Here is a 24,653-nt window from a genome sequence, read left to right on the forward strand (position 1 = left end):
CTCATATAGAGTTTGGGCAGGGTAAAGATGACCAACAGAGTGACAGGAAGTAAGTCCACCAGTTTATTCCCCTCTTGTAGAGTTAGGGCAGGTTTAAGACTGGCGTAGTCCCTGGCACTTCTGTGTCTCTAAGCTAAGGCAAGTAAGCCTGTTATGAGACTACTCCTTTACTCTCCTCTTCTGGGTGGAGCTAGAAAGCTGCTCTTTCTTATTACAAACTGACTGTCTCACTTTCCTAGAAAGTGCTCTGGTAGTAATTAACCTGTTCTTCCTTTACCTTGTTCACGGAGTCCATGCTCCTCCAATTTCAGTAATGGTGCTTGTCCCCTTAGGGCCTATCCTTCTGGGCCTTGTGGATCCCAGGCTTCCTGGAGACATCCACTTAGGTCATATGCTACAGTCCAAGAAGAAAGAACCACCCCCTTCCCAGCACCATACCAAAGTGTGGCAGGGCATGGTCCAGCCCTGGGCCAACAACAAGGCACATGCAAATACCAAATAGACTCATTCATCCCTGCCTAGTGACAAGGAGAAAAGGAAAGGCAGGGCCCAAAGCCATAGGGGCACATTAACCCCATGGGTCCCTACATAAAAATAGCATCAATGATAAAGCACAGCCCAATGACCTGTTGTAGCAGTGACCTGTGTATTTCAAAGCATGCTTATGAACTTTCAATATAAACCCTAAAATAAAAGTGCTGCGTAAATTGATGGCGCTATATAAATAATAATAATAATGAGTCTGCATTACTTGGAAGCAGATGGAACTGCTTATAACACTTATACACCTAACATGCCTTATGTTAAAATGACAATTGCACAAAGCTCATATGTTATCATTGTACAAACAAATGGAAAAAAATAAGCATTGTCATATTGAGGCATTCCTTATTGTTGTGAGATCTCCCAAAATATCTCCCAAAAAGCCGCATAGAAAAGTGATGAGATTTTATAATATCAGATGGAGCAGGGTAGATGCAGGTTTTAGAATTCTGGAAAATGTTGGCCTGGGCAGGGAAGGGCAGATTTGGGTTGGGAAATTCCAAACTTGCTTATCACTACCACATAATTAAACAACAAAATGAGTATTGTGAGCACGGAAAATACCCAGGCTAGATCAACTACATATTTACCCACAGCATGAGTCAGCTGACAGGCGTGTGGGGATTATTGTCTTTTCATATGACCACTGGACCAAACATGCCCATGTTTTTATGTTTATTAAACAAATCCAATTTTCCCTATTACCATAGCTCAGCTGTGAAGAGGACCCAAGTGTTTGTGGTTAAAAAAAGGAAGGCAACTTAGCCTACTGTGCCCCTACGAATGCATAATACAAAATATTAGTTAGTTGAATAGTTTGGAGGACTGAATCACCAGACAGGTTGTTGTGGCTGGATTTCCCATGTGTAGTAGCAGTACAATTAGAATAGAGAAAACAGAATAACTAGAGCAACAGGCACGATATGATGCAGCTCCATTGCTGCTCTTGTTGATAGTATTTAATTTAAACAATAAAGCTAATGTTTGCTCTTCAACTACAATATGCTCCACCTGTATTCATATATTCACTTTCTGTTTTGAAGAAAACTACATATAAGTAGTAATGAGCAAATTTTTTCACCAGGCATGGATTCGCAGCAAATTTCCACATTTTGCCTTTTGCGAACTGTTTTGCCAAACTTCTGTGAAAATTTGTCACACGTCAAATTGGGTGCGGTCACGGCAAAAATGGGCGCGGTTGCTTCAAAATTGGACGTGGGCGCATCAAAATAGGCACAGCCACAACAAAAAAAGTCACGCAACAAATGCATTTCATTTCTGATTTTTGCAGGGGTTATTGACTCAGACAACCACATAATATTTACAGTTGCAGTTTTAAAGAAGGAGAATAGCAAGGCCTTTACATCAAACACACCTCCTTAGAATGGCTTCATTTATAACATACATTGAGCAAAAAAATGCAGTTTCCAGATTGGATTTCCTTTTTGTTATTTTTAATGAAAATTATATTTAACCATCCCAAGACTTGGAACACATCAGGGTGTTTGACCTTTTGATAAAAGGGGTCAAAGGCATTTGCAACTAAAAAAAAGTATTTCATAAACAAAAATACCTAAAATATTGTTGAAACAGAATGTAAAGACATAGCCTCAAAAATATCTAGGGTAAATTTAACTTTTAAAAATAAAAACATCTGTAAATCAATTTACTGGCACACTTTAGTAGATAGTAGTTACAAAGGACTTTTTATGCACCTGTCCCATGCAAGCTATTTCATCCACATAATAATAATAACAACAAAAAAAGTTTATTTTTTAAATAAGCATGGTAGATGCAAAGTATTCCAATGCCATTGATAACTACTTTATTATAGCTTAAAGCAGAGCTCACTCTGGGGTTTTATCCTCATTTTATAAGACGGAGAGGGGTCTTATAAACTCCAAAGAATTCTCTATCACCCTGAGTATAAAAGCTTAGGTCAATAAAGTGGTAAACACGCCAGCCATGCTAAATATCTTCACCCCTTGTTGAATTTAAGGTTGTTTTACATAATTTGCCTGCTTTATTAATCTCTTAGAGTGATTACATGTATATGCTCTACATTAAAACTATTTACTCCTTGTTGATAAGGTCCCTCTTTCCTCTGAGGTTTGATCCTTCCTCAAGTCTTTCTTTTCACTAGAGCGTTTCCTATTCTTGATTTTGGCACTATCTACCCTCCTTAATGAGAGTGCAGAAGCCCCAACATGGTTAACCATCTTCCCTTTATACATTTACATACCTGCACCAATGGAGAACCAAAGCCACCTGCACCAAGATAGTCCTACTTCTTTCTCCTATCCATTCTTAACACATCTATTTAAGGCCACCACTCTGAATTAAAATATCACCCATAAGTACTAAACCTTTACTGCCATAGACAATTTTCTGCTCACTTAAAGGAGAAGGAAAGTCACTTGGGGGTGGAAAAATGTTAGGCACCCCCAAGTGACTTTAATCGCTTACCGTGTACCCCGAGCTGGTGCCCCTGTTAGGAGAAAACTGCACCAGCATGGGGTAGCTGTAGCGAGCGCTTCCTTCTTCCGCATTTCTTTTGCGGCGAAATCCCTGGCCCGGCGCATGCGCATTAGAATGAAAAGCCGACTTTGTTATTAAAGTTCAGCTTTTCACTCTAATGCGCAAGCGTGCCAACACGGAAAAAGGAATCGTTCACTACAGGTACCCCAGGCTGGTGCGGTTCTCTCTTAACAGGGGCACCAACCCGGGGTACAAGGTGAGCAATTCAAGTTACTTGGGGGTGCCTAACATTTTGGCACCCCCAAGTGACTTAGGCTTTCCTTCTCCTTTAAAATAAAATTTCACATATGCTTAAACATAGTTTCTGGGAATTTTATTGACGAATATTTTGCAATGTAAAAGCACATAAAACAGTTTTTCTCGACACAAATTTGCTGAACTCCAGTTCCCATCAACACAGTGTCCAGATTTAAAGCATTTTGTCCGCTGTAGTCCGCATGAAGAATGAATTGCTAAAGCAGCATTGATCAAACAAAACTTCTCCAGCTTACCATGGCCAAGCAGATATTCTAGAATTAAGCCTCTACAGTATGTGTGCAATAGGATTCCACCTTTACATTTAGATTGCATTGTAGAAATATAGAGAATTCATTTATAGTCTCCTTAATTTAGATACAGGTATAGGACCCATTATCCAGAATGCTCGGGACCAAGGGTATTCCGGATAAGGGGTCTTTCCTTTATTTGGATCTCAATACCTTAAGTCTACTAAAAAATCAATAAAACATTAATTAAACCCAATAGGATTGTTTTGCATCCAATAAGGATTATTTATATCTTAATTGGGATCCATTACAAGGTACGGTTTTATTTCTACATAGAAAAAAAAAATCAGTTTTAAAATTCTGAATTATTTGCTTATAATGGAGTCTATGGGAGACAGGCTTTCTGTAATTCGGAACTTTCTGGATAACGGGTTTCCGGATAAGGGGTCCGATACCTGTACTAGCAATATGGTTGATATAGTACAGATAGAAATGATTCTGACTGGCTTATTTTGAGGATCTAAGTGTGCAAATCTATGGAAGGCTTACATACTTTTTAGAAGGAAGTATAAAATACAGCAAAGAAAGTTCTTTGTTTTCAGGGATTATTTTTTCTTGTAAATGAAGCTGACAACAAATAACTAATGATCTGATTCTGAATAGACTTTTAAGTTTTGTTGGCACAGATTTGCCCCTTCCTTGATTGAGCCACATATTTACAAATACAATGTAAATACATGAGCTATTGCAAGCTCAATTAAATGCGATAAAAGCTATAGAAACTGAAAAGTTCCCCTGGTTACTCCGGACATGATTAATACAAGCAGGATAAACTCACATACAATAATACAATAAGAAGCAGAAATTAAAACTACACTGTGGCAGCTAGTACATTACAGAGCATCAGTGCTTGTTTTACTCTTTCCCATTTATTGGAAATCACCTAACCCCTGATATTCTTTTAAACATATATCTATGTATTTTCTTAATGATACTGTGATAGTGTAGTAGGCATATTTAAGTGTTGAGTAAGTGTCTAGCATAGAAAGTTCAAGTCACTGTGACAGTTATGACACATATTAGTTGACCTTTATTTCTTTTAATAGCAATGTTTTTATTACCCAATTCTCATTGTGTACTAAAAGGCACTAAGTTTGCCCAGGAGCAGTAACCCATAGCAACCAATAAAATTTTTACTTTAAAAGGGTGACTAGTAAATGCTTCCTGCTGATTGGTTGCAATGGGTTACTGCTCTTGGATTTGTTAAACCACTGTTTATATTTCTTTATATAAGAAATTAGAAAACTTTTGTTATTATAGTAATTCTTTGCAGGAATGAATATATTTAGGAATCTTTGTAAAGGGCTAGTCTTATATTCTAAAGTGGGTGCCTTGCATTTTAAGATTTTCTATATTTTAAAATGATTGCGGTCAAAACTTTGGGTAAAACTTTTGTTTCCTAAAGGTAATGTAAAAGTGTTTTGTGGTCTGCAATTAATCATAACTTCAATAGTGATATTTAGTAGTGTTGCATCTTAGTAGAAATAACCTAAATGTGAACTATACACTAAACTAAATGGTCCTTATTTGATTGAAAAGGATTTAGAGATTTTTGCGAATAACAAACTGTGTAAAATTCAGTGACTGCTAAAGCAAAATACCAATAACTAAAGCTTAAGACAACACCCTTGCATAAGACAAGGAAGGAAGCCCTGAAGCGATAAACCCAGGGGCTGCATGACAAGGGATCCGAATGACCAGCAGCCAGATTACACTGGTTTATGTTTAAAGATTGGAAAAAATCAGATGCAGCTGTGATTGGGTGAGAAGCAGTAAGTTAAGGAGGGGGAAAGCTGGGCCGGGGGGTGGAGAAGGATAGGGATGTGATGTCACGAGAGAAGCAGTTCACTTCCTATCTTCTGAACAGGTAGAAACATGAGTCAGAGCTCTCTCTGTAATATAATGTTATTAGCTGCAGTATATACACACTAACTCCTCACTATACTGCTGGCTTTGGGGGTAGATCTATTTGGGCAGGGGGTTTGTTAGGCTCTTGCTGTATATTAACAGTCTTACAGCAGTTAATCTCACAGTAATCACTCAGGCAGCGTGGAAGTCAGCCTGGGGCCAAAAATGTACCCTCTCTATTATATAGGAATCCAGGTTTGATCCTTCCTGTGATGTTGTAGTTGGAGTATACAGAGAGCTGTTATTGGAGTATACAGAGAGCTATAGTTGGAGTATACAGAGAGCTGTAGTTGGAGTATACAGAGAGCTGTAGTTGGAGTATACAGAGAGCTGTAGTTGGAGTATACAGAGAGCTGTAGTTGGAGTATACAGAGAGCTGTAATTGGAGTATACAGAGAGTTATAGTTGGAGTATACAGAGAGAGCTGTAGTTGGAGTATACAGAGAGAGCTGTAGTTGGAGTATACAGAGAGAGCTGTAGTTGGAGTATACAGAGAGATCTGTAGTTGGAGTATACAGAGAGATGTAGTTGGAGGGGGGCTCAGTTGGTAATAGGGCAAAGCCTGAATTCAGTAACTTTCCTGGGCTTTGCTTTACTAACACTATGGGGCACATTTACTAACCCACGAACGGGCCGAATCGGTAATTTTGCGATTTTTTTCGGCGTCTTCACGATTTTTGCGTAAAAACGCGAGTTTTTCGGCGTCTTTACGCTTTTTGCGTAAAAACGCGAGTTTTTCGGCGTCTTTACGAAAGTTGCGCAAAGTCGCGATTTTTTCGTAGCGTTAAAACTTGCGTGAAACGTCGCGCCTTTTAAGTTATAACGCTACGAAAAAGGCGCGACTTTGCGCGCAAGTGTTAACGCTACGAAAAAATCGCGACTTTGCGCAACTTTCGTAAAGACGCCGAAAAACTCGCGTTTTTACGCAAAAATTGTAAAGACGCCGAAAAACTCGCGTTTTTACGCAAAAATCGTAAAGACGCCGAAAAAAATCGCAAAAAATACGAAAAAGTCGCAAAATGTTCGTTTCCAATCGGAATTTTTCCAATTCGGATTCGAAATCGTGTCTTAGTAAATCAGCCCCTATGTATTGCACAGTAGTTCTATAGATATAGTCATTTGATTTAGCAGCCTGCTGTCAGAGTTTGACCTCTAATTTTACTGGGTCTTATCCAGTTGTGGATGTCATCTATCTATATATTATTAACCCATGCACAACGTGCCAGATGGCCATCTAGTTATTTGGACAACATTCCAGCTGCCCTGTTATCCCATGTAGAGGCTATACATTGTCATTGAGGCTGTGTACCTAGGGCAGAAGTAGTTCAACTGTGGTTTCATACATATATATTTGTATATATATATATCTATATATATAATTTATATATATAGAGAGAGAGAGTGAGGAGGGGATTACAGTACAGGTGCCCCTGTGAGTGTATCATGGACCATGTGCAGACCTCTCTCTTTTACATAATGTTATTTGTTGCAGTATATACACATTTACTCCTAATTATACTGCTAGCATTGGGGGTAGAAGTATTTGGGCAGGCTGCTCAATCGTCATTTCCCCTTACAGCAGGGGTCCAAAAAGGCATCCTATCTATTATATATAGAAATCCAGGCTGTGAGCCTGAGCTGCTGCTACTGCAACTCATCAGAGTACACAGAGAGCAGTAGTTTGAGTTTACAGAGAGGAGCTTAGTCAGGAATAGGGCAAAGCCTGAATACAGTAACTTTCCCAGGCTTTGGTTTAATAAGTCTGTAGATTGCATGGTATTTCTGTAGATATAGTTCTTGATTTAGCAGCCTTTAGTAGGATTCTTACCTGTTATTTATTGAGTCACAGATTTCAGGTCTTGCTCAGAGGACAATCCGCTGCTACTGTGAACAGAACCTACATATAGTATAATTAGTACGTCTAGTAGGTGTCCAGATACTGATGGGTAAGCAGGGTCGGACTGGGGGGTGCAGGGCCCACCGGGGCTCCCGCCCCAGGGGCCCTGCAGGTGCCCCAGCCACGTCCCCCCAGGGGCCCCCCTAACCCCCCCGCAGGGCCCCCGCCTGACGTCCTCCCCGAGCGCGTATAAATTGAACGCGTCGGGGAGGAACAGTCAGTAGGGGGAGCGCCGGCAAAGGTCGGACTGGGCCGCTGGGGCCCACTAGGGCTGGGGCCCACCGGGATTTTTCCCGGTGTCCCGGCGGCCCAGTCCGACCCTGCTCATTGTAGCTTAGCTGGGATGCAGCCGACTGGTAGCGAGGCAGGTGCTTGATGGGCAGGTGCTTGATGTACGGGAGCAGCGACAGGAGCAGTTTTGCCTTACCCTCGAAGCTGGGCATCCACAACGTGGAAGGGCTGCTACGGAAGCAGCATGGTGGAGTGGTTGGCCTTACCCTCAGAGCTGGGGTAGAGTGTATGGGAGCAGCGACAGGAGCAGTTTGGCCTTACCCTCGGAGCTGGGGTCTCTGAGCTGGGTCTCCACATGCATGGAAGGGCTGCTAAGGAAGCAGCATGGTGGAGTGGTTGGTTGGCCTTACCCTCAGAGCTGGGGTCTCTGAGCTGGGTCTTCACAGTATGGATGGGCGGCTACTTGACCAGTATGGCAAAGTGATTGGATGACCTTACCCTCTGAGCTAGGCATGTACAGCTGGAGGGAGGTCTCCACAGAGTGGATGGGCAGCTATGTGAGCAGCATGGCAAAGTGGTCAGTTGACCTTACCCTCTGAGCCAGGCATGTATGGCTGGATGGAGTTCTCCACAGAGAGGACAGGCAGCTATGGGAGCAGCTCGGTAGTGGTCGGTTGATCTTACCCTCTGAGCTACAAATTTTTAGGCAAGTCTCTTGGCCAATAGAATGATCCTGTGGTTTTGGTTTTTGTGCTCATCAAGTCGTCTAGCTGAGAACTATTTGGGCTGGCAAGGCATCTTAGTGAGAAGTTTTGCCTTGCTGTAACGTGTCCAAAAAATATACATCCATAGCTGGCCATGTTGGTAATTGCACACTGTCATAGATTATTTAAAGGTATTTCAATAAAGGAAAGTATTTATGTTTTGCATGCATATGACATTTAAAAAAATATATATATATTACCATAGAGCTAATGGCCAATTTTATTCCATCCTGTGGTGCAGTATGTGCGATACAAAAAGAAATGTTTGATAACATAGTTATAAAGTTATGGTGGGGGACAAACCGAACTGAAGGGCTCGTTCTGGCGGTAGGACCTTGCCAGAGTACAGCACACAAAATTTTAGAAGAGGGAGAAAGGAGCTTCTCTCTTTTGACTGCACAGAGGGATGGTTGAAAGCGAAGGGCAATTGAGGAGTTCCCTTGTCAGGATATTAATAAACTGTACAGAGTGCAGAGATGTGCAGCAGAGAGTTCTTCCTCATATTATTTTCCATATGAGCAAGGGAGGAAAGTGCTGCTTGATCAGAATTAGTCCTTTTTGAGGTTGAAAAATTCACTAGAAATAAATATTTAATATTTAGGGTTTAAAAAGTTTCTTCTATGGGGATTTAAAGGGCATATTCTGCCAGTGATTTAAATTTAAGAAGTAAACTGGTATCTAGTCTATTGCCTCTCTTAACTGAAGCATCAGGTAGATGGTTATATCAGAAAAGAGTCAAGCCAACCAGAAATTATTTCAGGGTATGTCTACGTTTCTGCTGCTTTAGGGTGAAGACACATGGAGCTACAGTACTAGTACCAGCTACTTGGCGTATGGGTACTAAAATAAACAATGCTGCCCATTTACTGATAATTGTCTCTACATGTCTTTTAGGAGAGGCAATTCACAGTATTGTCTTTGGCAGAGTATTTTCTGGAATTTAGTAGCCATGAAAAAGTAGCTGCTACTATTAGCTCCATGTGTCTTCACCCTTACAGTTACAGCACACCAATTCGCCAGAGGGAAACAGTTTAGCATTGTTTTTTAATAAATCCTGCAACATGGGCCACAAAATAACAAAGATTTGTTTCTCAGGGAGTCTATCACTGCATGCTGCATTTAGTTATACATATATGATATTAAACAAGTAATTAAGACACTGAACTTAAATGACCCTTTAGAAAATAGCATTATCTTGTCAATGGTAAGATAAAGGAGTTCCTGTTTAGACTGGATAAAGTAAATAAAACAAGTTTTCTTAATCATGCCAAAATAGACATGCAAACGTTCACATTTAGGTTCAAAGTTATCTGCTATATTGCAGTGGATTTTAGTTCCATTTTTAGCATGGCCTCTATTATGTGGGAAACATTCATACCCAAAATTCCAAACCATAGCAAAATGAATCTGTTTTCAATTAGCGATGTTCGCAATTTTCAAAGAACCTCTACTATTACCAGTTTAAGACAATGACCATTTCTGTTGAAAAAGCTGTATTTCACTTGGTCTCAGTGTTGCATGGAACAGTCAGGTGTGAAGTGTTTTTTATTTGCCTCCATCTTTATTATTATTAAACCTACTGTACCAATAACTGACAAGCAGTTAATAGGCATAACCTCAGCGGTCCAGTCTGAAAAAACACAAGATTCACAAAGTAAGACTTTATAGCATTACTGCTGTTGTGAAATCATTAGTGTCCAAGCCCAACAGACAAAGATGCATAACGTGGTGTAATGGGCACAAAACCTAGACCCCTGAGCAACAGAAAAAGTAATAAAAAGTTTTCTTTCCCTATTTTGTTCAAATATGGAGCTCAGTTATTACCACTAGCCACATTTTTCTCAAAGCACTAAAACCACTAGCAGCCACATCTGCTTTCAGTATTCTACCTGCAGTAGATTGATCAAAGTTAATTTTTTACAATGGCCAAAGAGGAAGGTCAATAAATGAAGTTATTTTTTTAGATCCAGTCACACTTAATGGTGCACAGTATTTCTCATGTTCTCATGTTATCCTTAATGTTTATATAGTGCTGACATATTTTTCAAAGCTGTATTAATGTTATACGTCAACAGGAGTCACATACACTATTGCATACACACTATGGTTAGTTTTAGCAGGGCCAGTTAACCATACTGTATATCAGACAAACTGCATTTAGGTCATAAATTCCCTTAAGACTTGGAGAAAACATTCATTATAATAGTGGAACAGGCTAAACATTGCATTAAATTTAGTATAAGGAGTAGAAATTCAATTACCTTACTAGAAAGTGTGCATTTAATAGAAGGAAGAAAAAAATAGAAGATATTTTGTTAAAAACATTTATTTATAAACAGAATATAATCAGAAGTATATAGATTTTTATTTAAACCACCAAAACACACAAACAAATATTAAAAATGAAATGTGCTTTTTATTCTAGTAATGCTAGCTGGAATACTGCTTCCCTTTCCTATTCGCTTGTGAGGAAATGTATGTAGAAATCTAGATATACTGGGCAAACACAACCAACAATGCGTACAATCCATTAAATAAATAAGGTTTGTGTGGAGCTAACTACTGTAATATCTATTGTGGCTATGGGTTCTCCAAGTAGTAAAGATGAGGAAATCTATTCAGCTGATTCAGTTGTAGTATGTTGTGGGCATATTAATTACAATGTGAAAACAATTTCCTTGCTCTCTGTTCACTTGTATAGGATACCAAGAAGGCATTATCCAGACAAGCCTGAGCCAAGATTAAATTCTGCCATATTCACCAACCTTTATGTAAGGCAACTCTAGTTCTATTTGTGAGTGCAAGCCTGGACTGGCATCTGTAGATTCTGGCAAATGCCAGAGGTGCTGCTGTAAGATGCCATGGACGGTCAATATTCATTGGGTCTGTAGTGGGTACTGTCTGGGCCTCTATGTACTTATAATACCAGGGTCTATTTTAAATCTCAGTCTAGACTTTTGTGAGCAGTCTACAAAAATACAATAGTGCATATTTATCAGAGTGAAATAGAATTCAGACAGCCATAGGGAATGTCACAATCCTTTTTTCAGTTTTATAGAATATTTGTTGCAACATTTAGCTATTGATAAATATGCCCCTAAAACTTCCATTCACCCCACGTGAATTGAGAGCCATGAGATTTCCACAGTGGTATATAGTTATCAGAGGGAGAGTGTAAAATGTTAAAAAAAAACATGCCCTAGCATAGGGATGCCCAACCTTTTTTACCCGTGAGCCACACTCAGATGTAAAAAGTGTTGGTGAGAAACACAAGCATGAAAAAAGTCCTTTGGGGATGCCAAATAAGGGATGTCATTGGCTATATGGTAGCCCCATGTGGACTGCTGGCCTGCAGGAAGCTTTGCTTGGAGTAAAACTATGTTTCAGTGCTTCCAAAACTTGCCTCCAAACCATAAATTTAAAAAATGGGCACTTAATTTGAGGCTACTGGGAGCAACCTCAAAGGGGGTATTGAGCAACATGTTGCTCGCGAGCCCCTGGTTGGGGATCACTGCCCTAGCACAATACAGAATTCAGAGAGATTGCAGAATATCTTTGAGTGGGGCTTAGCCCTCAACCTTATAAAAAGTTAATTAATCTAACTAAACTTCTGTATCTTCATTTGTGTTTACACCTAACCTAAACATTCTCATTCTATAGCTTTTAAGCCTTCTGGTAAATGTTTTGTATGTCTCATTGACTTATATACGAGGTTGTGGCAAAGCTGGGGACATGGCAAGGATGTAATTAGGCATGTTTGGAGCAATTCAGGGCATGGCAAAGAACCTTCAGGAGGTCACCTTTGGAAGGTTAAACCCTCTAAAAATGTACAATAGTGTGTTACTGAATAACAGTGAAGAATGGTGATAGTAAATGTCAGCCTAAGATATATATAAAACATATAACAATAATGAAGCATTTATTATAATTCCCAAGAAGAAGGAAAAATAAGTAGGTCAACCTTTCCATGAATATATAAGGTACAGTTTTTCTCATCTTAGAAGTCTTCTATTTGAGTCAACAGCTCCTTATTATTGTTGCTGCAAGGAAAAAAATGCCTTGTGTAGTTAATGTATACAGCCTAGAAAATGAATTACAGAGCTCTCTTTTTGCTAACTAATTTTATTAATATGAAATGTCCTGAAAAAAGAAATAAAGCAGATGTAAAGTTGTAAACTGCACATTTTTAAATGATTAGTAACCCATGGTAACCAATCAGTTGTTTTCACACAGCTGCATGAAAAAACATTCAGAGGAATATATGTTAGATACCACCCAGTGATTACACCTTAACCTTAAACCCTGGGGCCTGGGGTATAGTTCCGCCAGTGTTGTTATCTTCTAATGGGTCCCAGCTGTCCCACATGGCTGTCATGACCAAGAGTGTGCACTTTACAGTAAATCTTGGGATTTTTACTATACTGCATATGTACATAGTCCAAGACTGTAGCAAAGGACAATGGACTGTTCAGAAATGATGGTTTGGCACTGGAAGAAGTAAACCCCAGATGATAGTCAGCAAAGAGGATTGCTGGTCAGGAGTTTAAGTTCAGCAGTTATAATCACTGGGGGTGGGATATCTCCCATCCCTCTTTAATAAATTGTTGCTAAACACAGGCAGTGCTGTATTCAACTGGGTAACCCCAGGTCTCTTTGCTCCAGCAGCAATTTAGAATTCCAGAGCAAAGTCAAAATGCAGAAGAATAGACTACTAAGGGTGTTTTATCACTTTGCACACTGCCTTCCCAATTGTAAATGATCTCTTATAATTTTAATGAATTTACTAATGAGAGAATGTGTAACTAGCAATGCCACTTAAGTGTAGATAATATTTATACCTTTCTATTATGCTGTTGATAATTCTTTGCACCCAGCGCTGAGAAGGATCCACACACACACGTTCGCCAGATGTAATTGTGATGCTAAAAATTAAAGACAGTTAAGTATATTTATAGACCAATGTACTTCTTTGCCCTAGAGATCATTTACTGTGTTTTAGCACACATTAAAGTACAAAAAAGTGAACATGAATTTAAAGCAAATATGAAATGATCTTTGTGTTGTGGATTGTTAGAGCATAGACAAACTAGGACTTCCTCCTGGTTCTTAAACAGAGAACACAGGGCCCCAGGCAATGCTGGCTGTGGCCCCAATCAAAGCTAAAAATCAAAGAGCAGCAATTGCACCTCCCAGATTTTCCCAACAGCCTTCAGGTATACATCCTGGTATACTTCCTAGATTATCTAATTATTTTCTGGCTAATTGGTGCCTTCTGAGGCTTGTAGCCCAAGGTAAATGCTTTTGCTGCCATACCCTATAACCAGTTCTATGTTCACCATATATGTATATTTATGACATAGACAAGAAGAGAAGTTAAACTGCATCCTAAAGAAAGTGTACCAACCCAGCTTGTGTGGTTATCACACGAATCTGGAAGATGCCCATACAGTAACATTAAAGGAGTAGTTCACTTTTCACTTGACTTTTAGTATGATAAAGACAGGGATACGCCAAGACAATTTACAATTAGTTTTTATTTTTTTGTGTAAATTATTTAGCTTCTTTTAGCAGCTCTCCGGTTTGGAATATCAGCAGCTACAGTATCTTTGTATTTATTTCCCATTATTCATTTTCTAGTCTGGTTGCTAGGGTAAATTAGACTTGGTAAAATAGGCACTTGGGATGGGATCAGTGAACCCCTATTTGAGAGCAGCAAAGAGGAAGAAAAGGAAGGCAAATCATTCAGTTAGGCACCTAGTTTTAAGGAAAACTAGACTGTCACAAATTCTATACTGGTCCATTATCTGGAGGAAACAGACAGCAGTACTGTTAAGAAGGGGACCCAGACTGCCATGAAAAGAAGGGGCTTGCTACAAAAGTAGCAAAATCTGAGTGGATTAAGATGGGGTTAGGTGAATTACAGATATAGCAAGGTAGACATATAGGGCCCCTTGATTTTTGACAGATACTCTGGTTCTATAAACTAAAACTGCAGATTAGTGAGGACTTCGCTGGAGCCTGTTCACATCCTTACATGCAGACTGTTTATTAGCCTTATGTTATGCTCCTGAATATACTTGTTACACTTGCTAACTATATTGAGGAATAGCGCTGCCTAAAAATTGCTTTTACCTACTGAAACTGCTATTCAACTGCCTGTTGAAGGGTGTTGTTTTTATGTTCACTATTATCAGGTCTGCTGAATATCTTTCAGGTATAAAGGTAATTGTGTAAATGCATACATATGTGCATGAAAGAATCCCTTAAAACTTTACATATTTAATTAAGACCCTTAAATAAATACCAATTCCATCCTATTTATACAAGAAAGAAAAAATAACTTTTGCAGATGTCTAAGGAACATGTATTGTGCAATTACCATGAAATGGTACATACTTACATAACTTCTACATTTTTGCAGTGGGGACCACTGGGTATAAGTTCCACACTTTTGTACAGTCGCGGAGGGATGAAAGCAGAATGGGTGTGTATGCACTGACACCGTAGTCCTTCAGAAGTTTTAATTTTATACACACCTGAAATTTACATCAATACGTCAAACCAACCAAAATCAGTCCTATGCCACTGCCCTTAACGGAGAAGGAAAGGTAAAATCACTGGGGGGGTGCTAAATGTTAGGCACCCTCCATTAAATATAATCACTTACCTGATACTCCGGGCTGATGCCCATCAGCAGAAAACTGCACCACCTCAGGGGACCTGAGCACAAGTGATCCACTTGTCTTCTTTCTTTGCTCACAGGTACCCCAGGCCGGTGCAGGTTGCTGCTAACAGAAGCACTGACCCGGGTATCAGGTAAGTGGTTACAATCACTGGGGGATGATTTTGGCACCGAAAGATCGGAAACGGCAGGAAAACCTTTCTGACTTTGATCCTTCAGTGCATGATTTTGGAAGCCTCCCACCCATAGGAATCAATGGCACTCTGCAGCTCCAACCTGGCCCAAGGAAAGTCACGATACCGAAGCTTGAATGAATCCGAAACTTTCGTACTCGTTGCGACAAATATGATTTTGTCGCGTAAATTTTGTCACAAAGTACGAAAAAGTCATGCAAATTAACGAAAAAAGTGCAGAAAATATGCAGTTCTAAAAATTTGAAAAAATACACATTTTTTTGTATTCGGACTCAATCGTACTTTGATATATGTGCCCCCTAGTGTATACACAATAAGGGGAAAAACGTTTGCCAGGAATCTGCCAATATGCTTAAAAAAATCCTCTACTTGTGCCTACACCTAAAAGCATTGAATCGATTTGGGTGCAGTTACACAAAGCTGATATATGCAAAGTCTTGTGTTTGTTGACAAATATCGGCTGCATATAACCTTGTTATATGAATTTACTGCAATTTATCGGGGGGAAAATTTTGATCATACTTTTGCATGGCAGGACATAGTCATGTTGTGACTAACAGGTGCAGTGTAGCTATACTATTCATTTTAGCTCACTAGAATTCTGCTGGAATATTAACAAATAAAAAATAAAACGTAATTTAACTAAATGCTTTATATATCGTATGAGGCATGGGATCTCTTATCTTGAAACCTGTAATCCATATTTCTCAAGATTACAGAAGGCCATCACCCATAGACTACATTTTGTACAAATCAAATTTTTTTTAATCATTTTATTTTTTCTCTAATAAAATTGCACCTTGTACTTAATCCCAACTAAATTGCATGCTTCCATGCTGGTGGCAAAACAATCCTATTGGGTTTATTAATGTTTAAATTTGTTTTAGTAGCTTTTAAGGTATGGTGATTCAAAAACCCCTAAAAAAACCTAGGTCACAAACATTCCTGATAATAGATTTCATTCCTGTATTTAAAAAAACACCAAACACGCTCATTAGCACAACTGTCATACTTTACCTTTAGAAAATGCAGTATAAAGCAGGCAAAAAGCAAATGTGGCAGCAAATATTTTAGCACTCATTGTGGTTGATCACAAATTATCTGAGAAGATTTGGCAAGTATCCACCCCAGACTGCTGAACGGAGTTGCCAATATTGCGCTATGTTTTTCTCTGGGAAAAGGAATCATATTTATATAACAAAATAAGCCGTGTCATTCTGATGTAATGTTTTTCCAAAGACAAAATAGTAAATTGCAGAATATCTAAAAACAGTTTGTCACAATATGGCCTGATCTGTGCAACATTAAAATGTGGCTTTGTGTCTGCTTTTAAGCTTTGTTTGCAAAAATATAACCGATATTTATTTAAAACCAATTAATTTTGTGCATTGCATTTTGCATTTCTGGGTAAGTAACTGGCAGCTGAGGATTGTATCTGTCATCACAAGTCATGGTGATTGTTGATGTGTGAATTACAACTAAAACTTGCTTTCAATGTTTCCCTTTTTACCTATAGTTTATACAGGAGCAGTGGCCAGCTCCATGTTGTAGCTCTCACCCTTTCAAGATACAGTCAGGTGATACCAGTGGAGCCAATAAAAGGGCAACCATGAAAGCAAGAAAGTTTCAGGTAAAACTCAGTCCCTTTGTTAAATGTATATTGAAGCAGTATAATTCTTAATGAATCAGATAAAAGTGAGTATAGAACTGGCCAGAGGGGATGACTTTAACGTAGTTGGCCAACTTGAAGTATATTGCAATATACTGTATGGACCAACAATCCCTGTTTTGCTTAATGGGGAGGGCATTTCTTGATAGCTTAATGCACAGAATGTCTTAATGATATATATTGTTAATGGGTGAGTGCAGAGAATCTCTTGTTGTTGTCTATATGTAATTTGTGTTCACAACCTCATTGCATCCCTGCCTGATGGTTTAAAATGCAGTGGCTAGGCACAACTTTCCCTTTTTTGCTGCAGACTCCTCAACTGACCCTTTGCCTTGGGCCAGCCTACTGAGCCCCCATTTTTACATACCTTAATGAAACACCAGGAGACAGAAATGGAGTAAAATGGCCACAGCATTTATTCACTTATTATTAAATAAATAGGACCATGCCAGCGTATCCCAAGGCAATATTCTAAAGCCAGAATTCCTTAAGAGAGGACTACTATGCTCTGCTGTTCCTCATTGAAGACTTGACTTTCACTTCCATAGTTGCCATTTGAGATCAGCATGTCATTTTATCCACCACTGAATATTAGGTTGCCTCTACCTACAGAGAGGATGGCCCCAAACTCTGCTACCAGCAGGAGCTGCATGTCCAGCCATGATAAGTTCAGCAGCCCTCCTGCCGGTCCTGAATCTGCAGTGTCTTGATTATAGGAAATCCAAGCGGGCTGTCACCTAGCACAAGCAGTAGTAGCCGCTCTATCAATCAATTCACCGTGCAGTCACAGGAGAGAACCTCCTTTCTCCCTCTTCTAAATGTACTTGTGCAGTACTTTGGCAAGGTCCTACCACCACAACCATAGCTTAATAACTATTGCTAATTAGTTAATAAACATAGAAAATGTTTTAACATTATATGTATGCAAAAAACATAAATAATTAATTTATTAAAATACATTTAAAATAATCAATAACTGTGTGCAACTGCCAGCAAACCAGCCACCCAACTGTGGATGACTATGAAGATTTTCATTCATCCAGCTCAGTCCCATTCAGGCCTATTGTCAGCAGCATCAATTCAATGCCTTACACCATTGCAAAATACTTGGCCAACATCTTTGCCCCACTGGTAGGTAAAACAGTGCATCATCCAAAATACCAAAGAGTTTGTCACCGAGATTCAAGGAATTAAACTTGAGGCAGAAGAAACAATGGTATCATATGATGTCACTTCACTGTAGCAATATAGCCCCCCTTAGCAGCAAAACAAAACTCAGTCCTAACCAAGTATGTTTATTTCTAGATTTCTGCCTTAACACCACATACTTCAAATACAAGGACCAATTTTACAGGCAAAAACATGGCTGTACAAGGGGTTCACCAGTTTCTCCCATTGTAGCAAACTTGTATATGGAAGAAGTAGAAAGGAAGGCCTTAGTTACATTCATTGGAACCACACCAAGTCACTGGTTCAGGTATGTAGATAACACTTGGGTTAAAATCAGATCCAATGAAGTGGCAGCAATTTCAGAACATATTAACTCAGTGGACAATAACATAAAGTTCACAAGGGAGGATGTCCATGAGAACAAACTAGATATCCATCTAAGTGGGGGGTAACTTGAAAACAGAAGTATACAAGAACCCCACTCATATGAATTAATATCTGTTGTTCAATTCCCACCATCCCCTGGAACACAAACTGGGTGTCATTAGAACCCTACACCACATGGCAGAAAGTGTGACAACCGATCTAATGACAAGGAACAAAACATCTCAGAGGAGCACTGAAAGCTTGTGGCTACCCAGACTGTGCCTTTGTCAAAACAGCAGCAACTAAGCCCAACAGGAACACCAAAAGGAATAACCATCCTGAGACACAGAGTAGGCACAATACAGTCATCTCAAATGTAGAAGGAGTGTCAGAGAAACTCAGAAGAATTTTCAACAAACACCGCATCCCTGTGTTTTCAAACCTAGCAAAACACTGAGACAAAAACTTGTACACCTAAAGGATCCTACACCAAAGGAAAAACAAAGCAATGTGGTATGTGCAGTGTAGTGAGGAGTGCACAGATTTATACATTAGGGAGACAAAGCAACTGTTCTCCAAGCGAATGGCGAATTCTACAGGGCAAGACTCTGCTGTATTTCTATGCCTAAAAGACAAGGGACACTCCTTTGAGAATAGCAAAGTCCAAATTTTGGACAAAGAAGACCTCTGGTTTGAATAAGGTGTGAAGGAGGCTATTCATGTTTAAGTGGAGAAACCATCCCTAAACAGAAGTGGGGGCCTTCAAGATTATCTGTCTGCTACATACAATGCTAACATCTGTACCCCGGCAGTTTCAGAACTGTTCACACATCCATTCATGCAACTCTAACAAGTAACACCTGTCTCTAGGAGTTGCATGATACTTTGGTGATCCTATCAAAGTGACTCCACGGCATTCACACCTCTGGGAGTTTCAGGTATCACTTTTCTGAAGTTTTACAATGTGCCATTGTGATTGGATTAGTGGAAGATTTCATATGCTGAGGACTTCACATACCAATCAGTTGAGCTGAAGAAGCGGCTGGGATGAGTAGTGAAACATCTGAAATAATTTCATAGCAAGTCCAGTTGCTTTAGATTTACTTATACTAGACCAACTGTGGATGTGTATTGGTTGGGAAAGTTAAAACAAGGCAAACTTACTACTGGTACATGCCAGTTCACTGCCAGAACTGACTGTGGATAATCCCAAAAACCAATACAACTAGAATATTTCATTGGCCGGGAGTCTTGACCTGGTAAATCAAAGCATTATCTTGCTACAAATTACCACTTACTCTGCCCATGGAGTAGGCTAGGATGCCTACACAGACTTTCAAAGGCAATTTGAAATCCATCCTGGATACCACACTTACCTTACATGCCCAGCTCAGAGGTTAAGGTGAACCATCCACTTTGCCATGCTGCTTATATATATGTGTATGTATATATTCCTACTAGTGCCATAAAAAGTAATAAGTGCCAAGTGATTACAAGACAAGCAGTACTTAGTGAAAACAACTGCATACAGCTTAACTGATTTCAATATTTCCAAGCTAAATAAATAAATTAGCAGTGCAACAGACCCAAAATATACTGTATCACTGAGAGGGTCCAAGAGCTGTAATTTTAAGGGGTTGCTAGATGGTTATCAAATGTTATTATGACAATGGTGGAACTGCTTTACACCCAGACAAATTGCACTGAGGTCTATGAAAATGAAGGCTATTATTGTGTGGGCACTATATATTCCCAGGTGGTGCTAAATGATAACTGCAATACAGTAAGCTACAGTAAGCAAGTCCAATATGACAACCTTTGGGGCTGCTGAATTCTATATAGTTGCACAGATATGATGAAATTGCATTTTACCCAAGTCAGTAGAGTAGAACCCTATCTGCCCCAGGCACACAAATAAACTGAAAGCACAATGTGCTGGCCTTATATGATATGATTAAAATGGGGAGGGGGGTTGCCAAATTACATTCCTATGTACAGATATGACAAAACTCTATTATTTGCCCCATTCATATATAAACTGGGCTCTCTGAGACCTTTAGTATATTGCTGCTGTATGATATATATACTGTATATAATATATATATATTGTACCAAAGGGTCCACACTCCCATACAAGGCTCACATTGTCAAAAGGTGCGGGTGCTGCATATGGTTACTCATATACTCATATCCATTCCGTAATTATGCGCACTCCAGCTTTCTTTAATTCTTTATTGGTGAATTACTGCATAATTAAAAACATCAACGTTTCGGTCAACGTTTGGGACCAAAACATTGATGTTTTTATTTATGCAGTAATTCACCAATAAAGAATGAAAGAAAGCTGGAGTGCGCATAATTACGACAAATGTATATATATATATATATATATATATATACATAAATATAGTACAAATATGCTCTGTATTATATCATTCTCTGTTACGCAGCCCCAAAAATACTGTATAGTGTCAATGCTGATTTGTGCCCAGAGGTGAGGTGATTATGGCACACATAACAAAACATGATAGTGGGGTGCAGAATTTGGAAGGTCTGAACTGTACACAGGGAACATCTAGTGGTGGGACATTCCAGCATAATATGTATTGAGGCTATAATACGTAATTTTAAAACCAAGTGTAACAGACCTTCTTGACTCATAAAGTGCCAGGGATTGGATTTTAAAGTAATTTTAATCAGTATTTAGCAATTTAAGCCATAAATTCAAAAGCACCACCAACTGGCAGGATTACCTAGAGTGTCCCACAGTTAGTCCAGGTACAGCCAAGCCAGAGATAATCTGGAATACTGCAGTGCTTGATCTTATTGTTCCTCCAGGTTTCGCAGATCCAGTGGGACTGATTGTTCCGTAAGTGTCCAAGGGTCTTAGAGGGAGGGATATTGGTCTCTAGGCCTCCCTTCATTTGGGTTTAAAATCTCCTTGGGCTTCATGACTCATTCTGCCAGTTGCTTCCTTTTCCTAAGTCTCCAAAAACTACACAATACTCACGACCCCCTTAAAACATACTTCTTAAATCATATATTAACTTTCTTCACCCCTCCCATTAGAAAGAGGATGCAATTTCACCCCTTTGTCTGAGTTTTCTGGGCTGTAGCTGTGAAGAAGCAGACAAGGTATGGGCAGGAAAACAGTAGGGAGCGGAGCTTACATATTGAAAGGGGTTAGGTTCAGTAGACAGAATGGCACCAGTGCCTCTAAGGGCTATACCACGATTACTATCCAGATTACAGAATTATTTAACCCTGTATATCCTGTAACACATGGCAACACACATACGTCTTACTGTAAATACAGGATAACTAGAAATAGCAAACAAGCTCATGACACCGAGTACTGAAAGTGACACAAACTTAACCCTGTCACAACTTGCATCTGATTTGTTAACACATGTAGGCACAATTGCATTTGTGTTGACGCATAAGACATAGCTGGTGCAACTCCTCCAGCATCTGTAATTATGGGGAAAAAAATCTGCATTATGTTAAAAAAAAAAAAGGCAAATTGTATCTGAATTTGTATTTTGCACACTGCATTTAAATTGCTACATGCAATGAACATACAGATTACTTTAAAAGAACAAGACAAATACAGTAAGATAAAAAGGGTAGAGAGGTCCCTACCCACTAGAGCTTACAATCTATTCTCAACAGTCTCTCTGGATTTGTATTGCCTTTTCTGACAGCAGTATAATTAATAAAAAGCCACTAAACTCCAGAAACATTCTCATGCTTATAACTTTGTGTTTATTAAACTATTCTACTGAATGCAATGGAATATGCAGCAATCACTTTGCACTAAATGTACAAAACAAATATACATATTATTAGAAATGGCGATGAGCGTCATTTTTTGGCAAGTTTAAGCAAACAAAAAAATGGCCTGGACTCCAATGGCTGCAAAATAATTGGTGCACAATGGAAAAAGTCCTTTGAAAAATCATCCATTGAATAAACGTACATGTGTTTCACAGATTTTTGCTGTTTTTGGCAAAGTTAAATGGACAGATGCTTATCACTAGTCAGGAATCTCTTGCCTGGATTTATATAGCTGATCATACCACAGAAGGCCATAGGCCATATGGTATAACAGAGACACAGAATGGATTTATTAACTTAAAAACTAAAACAGCAAGAGATTCTTATTATCGCTAGGTAGTGGTTGCCTGATCTTTTACCTTTATTTCCTGTTAAAGAAATTGAACCCTTTTTTACATCTATCATAACATTGTCCTTGAACACTAGTTTAATTTTGCCATAAAAGTATTTGCCTGGTGCTTTTCCAATTCCCCATGGCCCTCTATGAGGGGGTAGCCATATTTGTGCAGCAGGAGTCCTTTAGCATTTGAATATAGCTGACAGGCTGAGAAGGGACAGCCAGGTTGGCAAAACAGTCAGGTTTAGGAGCTTCAATTAACAACAAAAATCAGCTCTATGAAACATGACCTATAGGCAACTTTTAATGTAGTGTCAGTATCACTTTAATATGCTAGTGCCAAGTAGTCCTGGAAGAAAGATGCTTAATTTTGCTGTTAATACCATCTACTGTATATGTATATTTCTATGCAGTAAAGCTGCAAAACAAGTTTAAATAAGTGTAAGTTTCAGCAGGCTTATAAGCCAATACAAATCGTCCTCTCTCTTCTCATGTAATTACAGAACAAAAAGGAAGTGAGGATAAAATTTTAAAACCAAATGAACAACACAGTTCTCTTATAACATTCCTATTTACAGTGTATGTTTCAGAAAGAAAATGATCACTCAGTTGCATCCTTCCTCTTTCTGAAAATGTCATGGTGTGTTGCATTCAAGGGATACTGATGTAATTTAACTACTAATCATACCACTGTCATCACCATAGCCTCATGCCCTGTGGATGATACTTCCTTTCTTAAAAAAAACAGCATTTTTGGAGGTACGGTCACCAGAATTTCCAGGTTTTTCTGCGTGTATTTGATGCCTGGGATGTGATTGAGTAAATCACATTAGTATCTTTAAGCATTTTATTTTAGATGGAAAACCAATTTAAGTGGTCAAATTCACTGCCATGGAAGGTTGCCATACACCATACATGGTATTGGGGAACCATTGATTAATTTAAACTTTATTACTGTATGCAAAAGCAAAAAAGAAATCTTATTGCCTTGCCAAATGGGAACTTCTCATTTCTGTCAAACTCATTCCCCCTGCAAAAGTCAAGAATTCCCCCTGCTTAGTCAAGAAATTACAGTGAGATTTGCCCAAGCCTCCGTAGGCTTAGCCCTTCTGCTGACAAAATATATAATCAAACAGCTCATCTTCAGGTTCAGATATGGCATACAATATAGCCTTACCAAGATATAGAACAGGGGTGAGCAGACTTTCTGGCTCAGGGGCCACATTGACTTACAGACGGTCTTAAGGTAAGAGGAACCTTACAGTGAGTTTAGAAGTATGTCAGCTCGTAGAAAGGTGAATTTATACTCAAAAATTATTTTACAAATGGTATGTTTTATTTTATAAAGGAGAAGGAAAGGTAAAAACTAAGTAAGCTTTATCAGAAAGCTCTATGTAAATACAGCCATAAGCACTCACAGAAACATTACACTAAACCTCTATCAAAAGCAACATGATTTCCTTTCTTGTCTTTGTAATTCCTGTGCCTTTGTAATTCCTGTGCCAGAGTCTGCCCAGCTCTCTCCTCTCTCCCCTCTCCTGCTCCCCCCTCCCTCAAGACTGCTAAGAACTCCCCCCCCCACCCCTTAGGAATGTGGATCTGAGCTATTCAGCAGGAAGCTTCCTCATAGTCTTACAAACTGCACATGTACAGGGGTCTTGGGCTTGGTGCAGGAGCCTGGCATTATGGGAATTTTCATACAGAGCTCAGCATTTTTTTTCCTATGAGGCTTCTGATCATCTGAACAAGAGAAATATGGGGAGACTTAAGGGCACTATTGAGAGACCTGAAGGTATGCCCGCAGTTTAAGATTAACACTGGATTAGCCTTTCCTTCTCCTTTAAGGTATTAGCTACTGAGCCCTACAGCATTACCATTTGGTGAAGTTGGTTTTATATAAGTCACCTTCTGTCCCACTGGTGTCATTATACCCAAGACTAGTCGCTACTATCCTTCACATGCAGATGGGACA

General features: G+C 39.2%; 1 protein-coding gene across 1 annotated transcript; it reads right to left on the bottom strand.

Annotated features, from left to right (window-relative positions):
• Positions 1 to 11,861: 11,861 nt before the first annotated feature.
• On the bottom strand, positions 11,862 to 16,516 carry LOC100498234 (interleukin-8-like). Its single transcript, XM_002942530.5, has 4 exons — positions 16,320 to 16,516; positions 14,827 to 14,962; positions 13,265 to 13,348; positions 11,862 to 12,466 (listed from the first exon to the last, which is right to left on the bottom strand). The coding sequence occupies exons 1-4, from the start codon at positions 16,381 to 16,383 to the stop codon at positions 12,424 to 12,426; spliced, it is 327 nt and encodes a 108-aa protein (XP_002942576.1). The 5' UTR covers positions 16,384 to 16,516; the 3' UTR covers positions 11,862 to 12,423.
• Positions 16,517 to 24,653: the final 8,137 nt, after the last annotated feature.

This window comes from Xenopus tropicalis, chromosome 1 (genome assembly GCF_000004195.4).
Source record: "Xenopus tropicalis strain Nigerian chromosome 1, UCB_Xtro_10.0, whole genome shotgun sequence".
NCBI classification, from domain to species: domain Eukaryota; kingdom Metazoa; phylum Chordata; class Amphibia; order Anura; family Pipidae; genus Xenopus; species Xenopus tropicalis.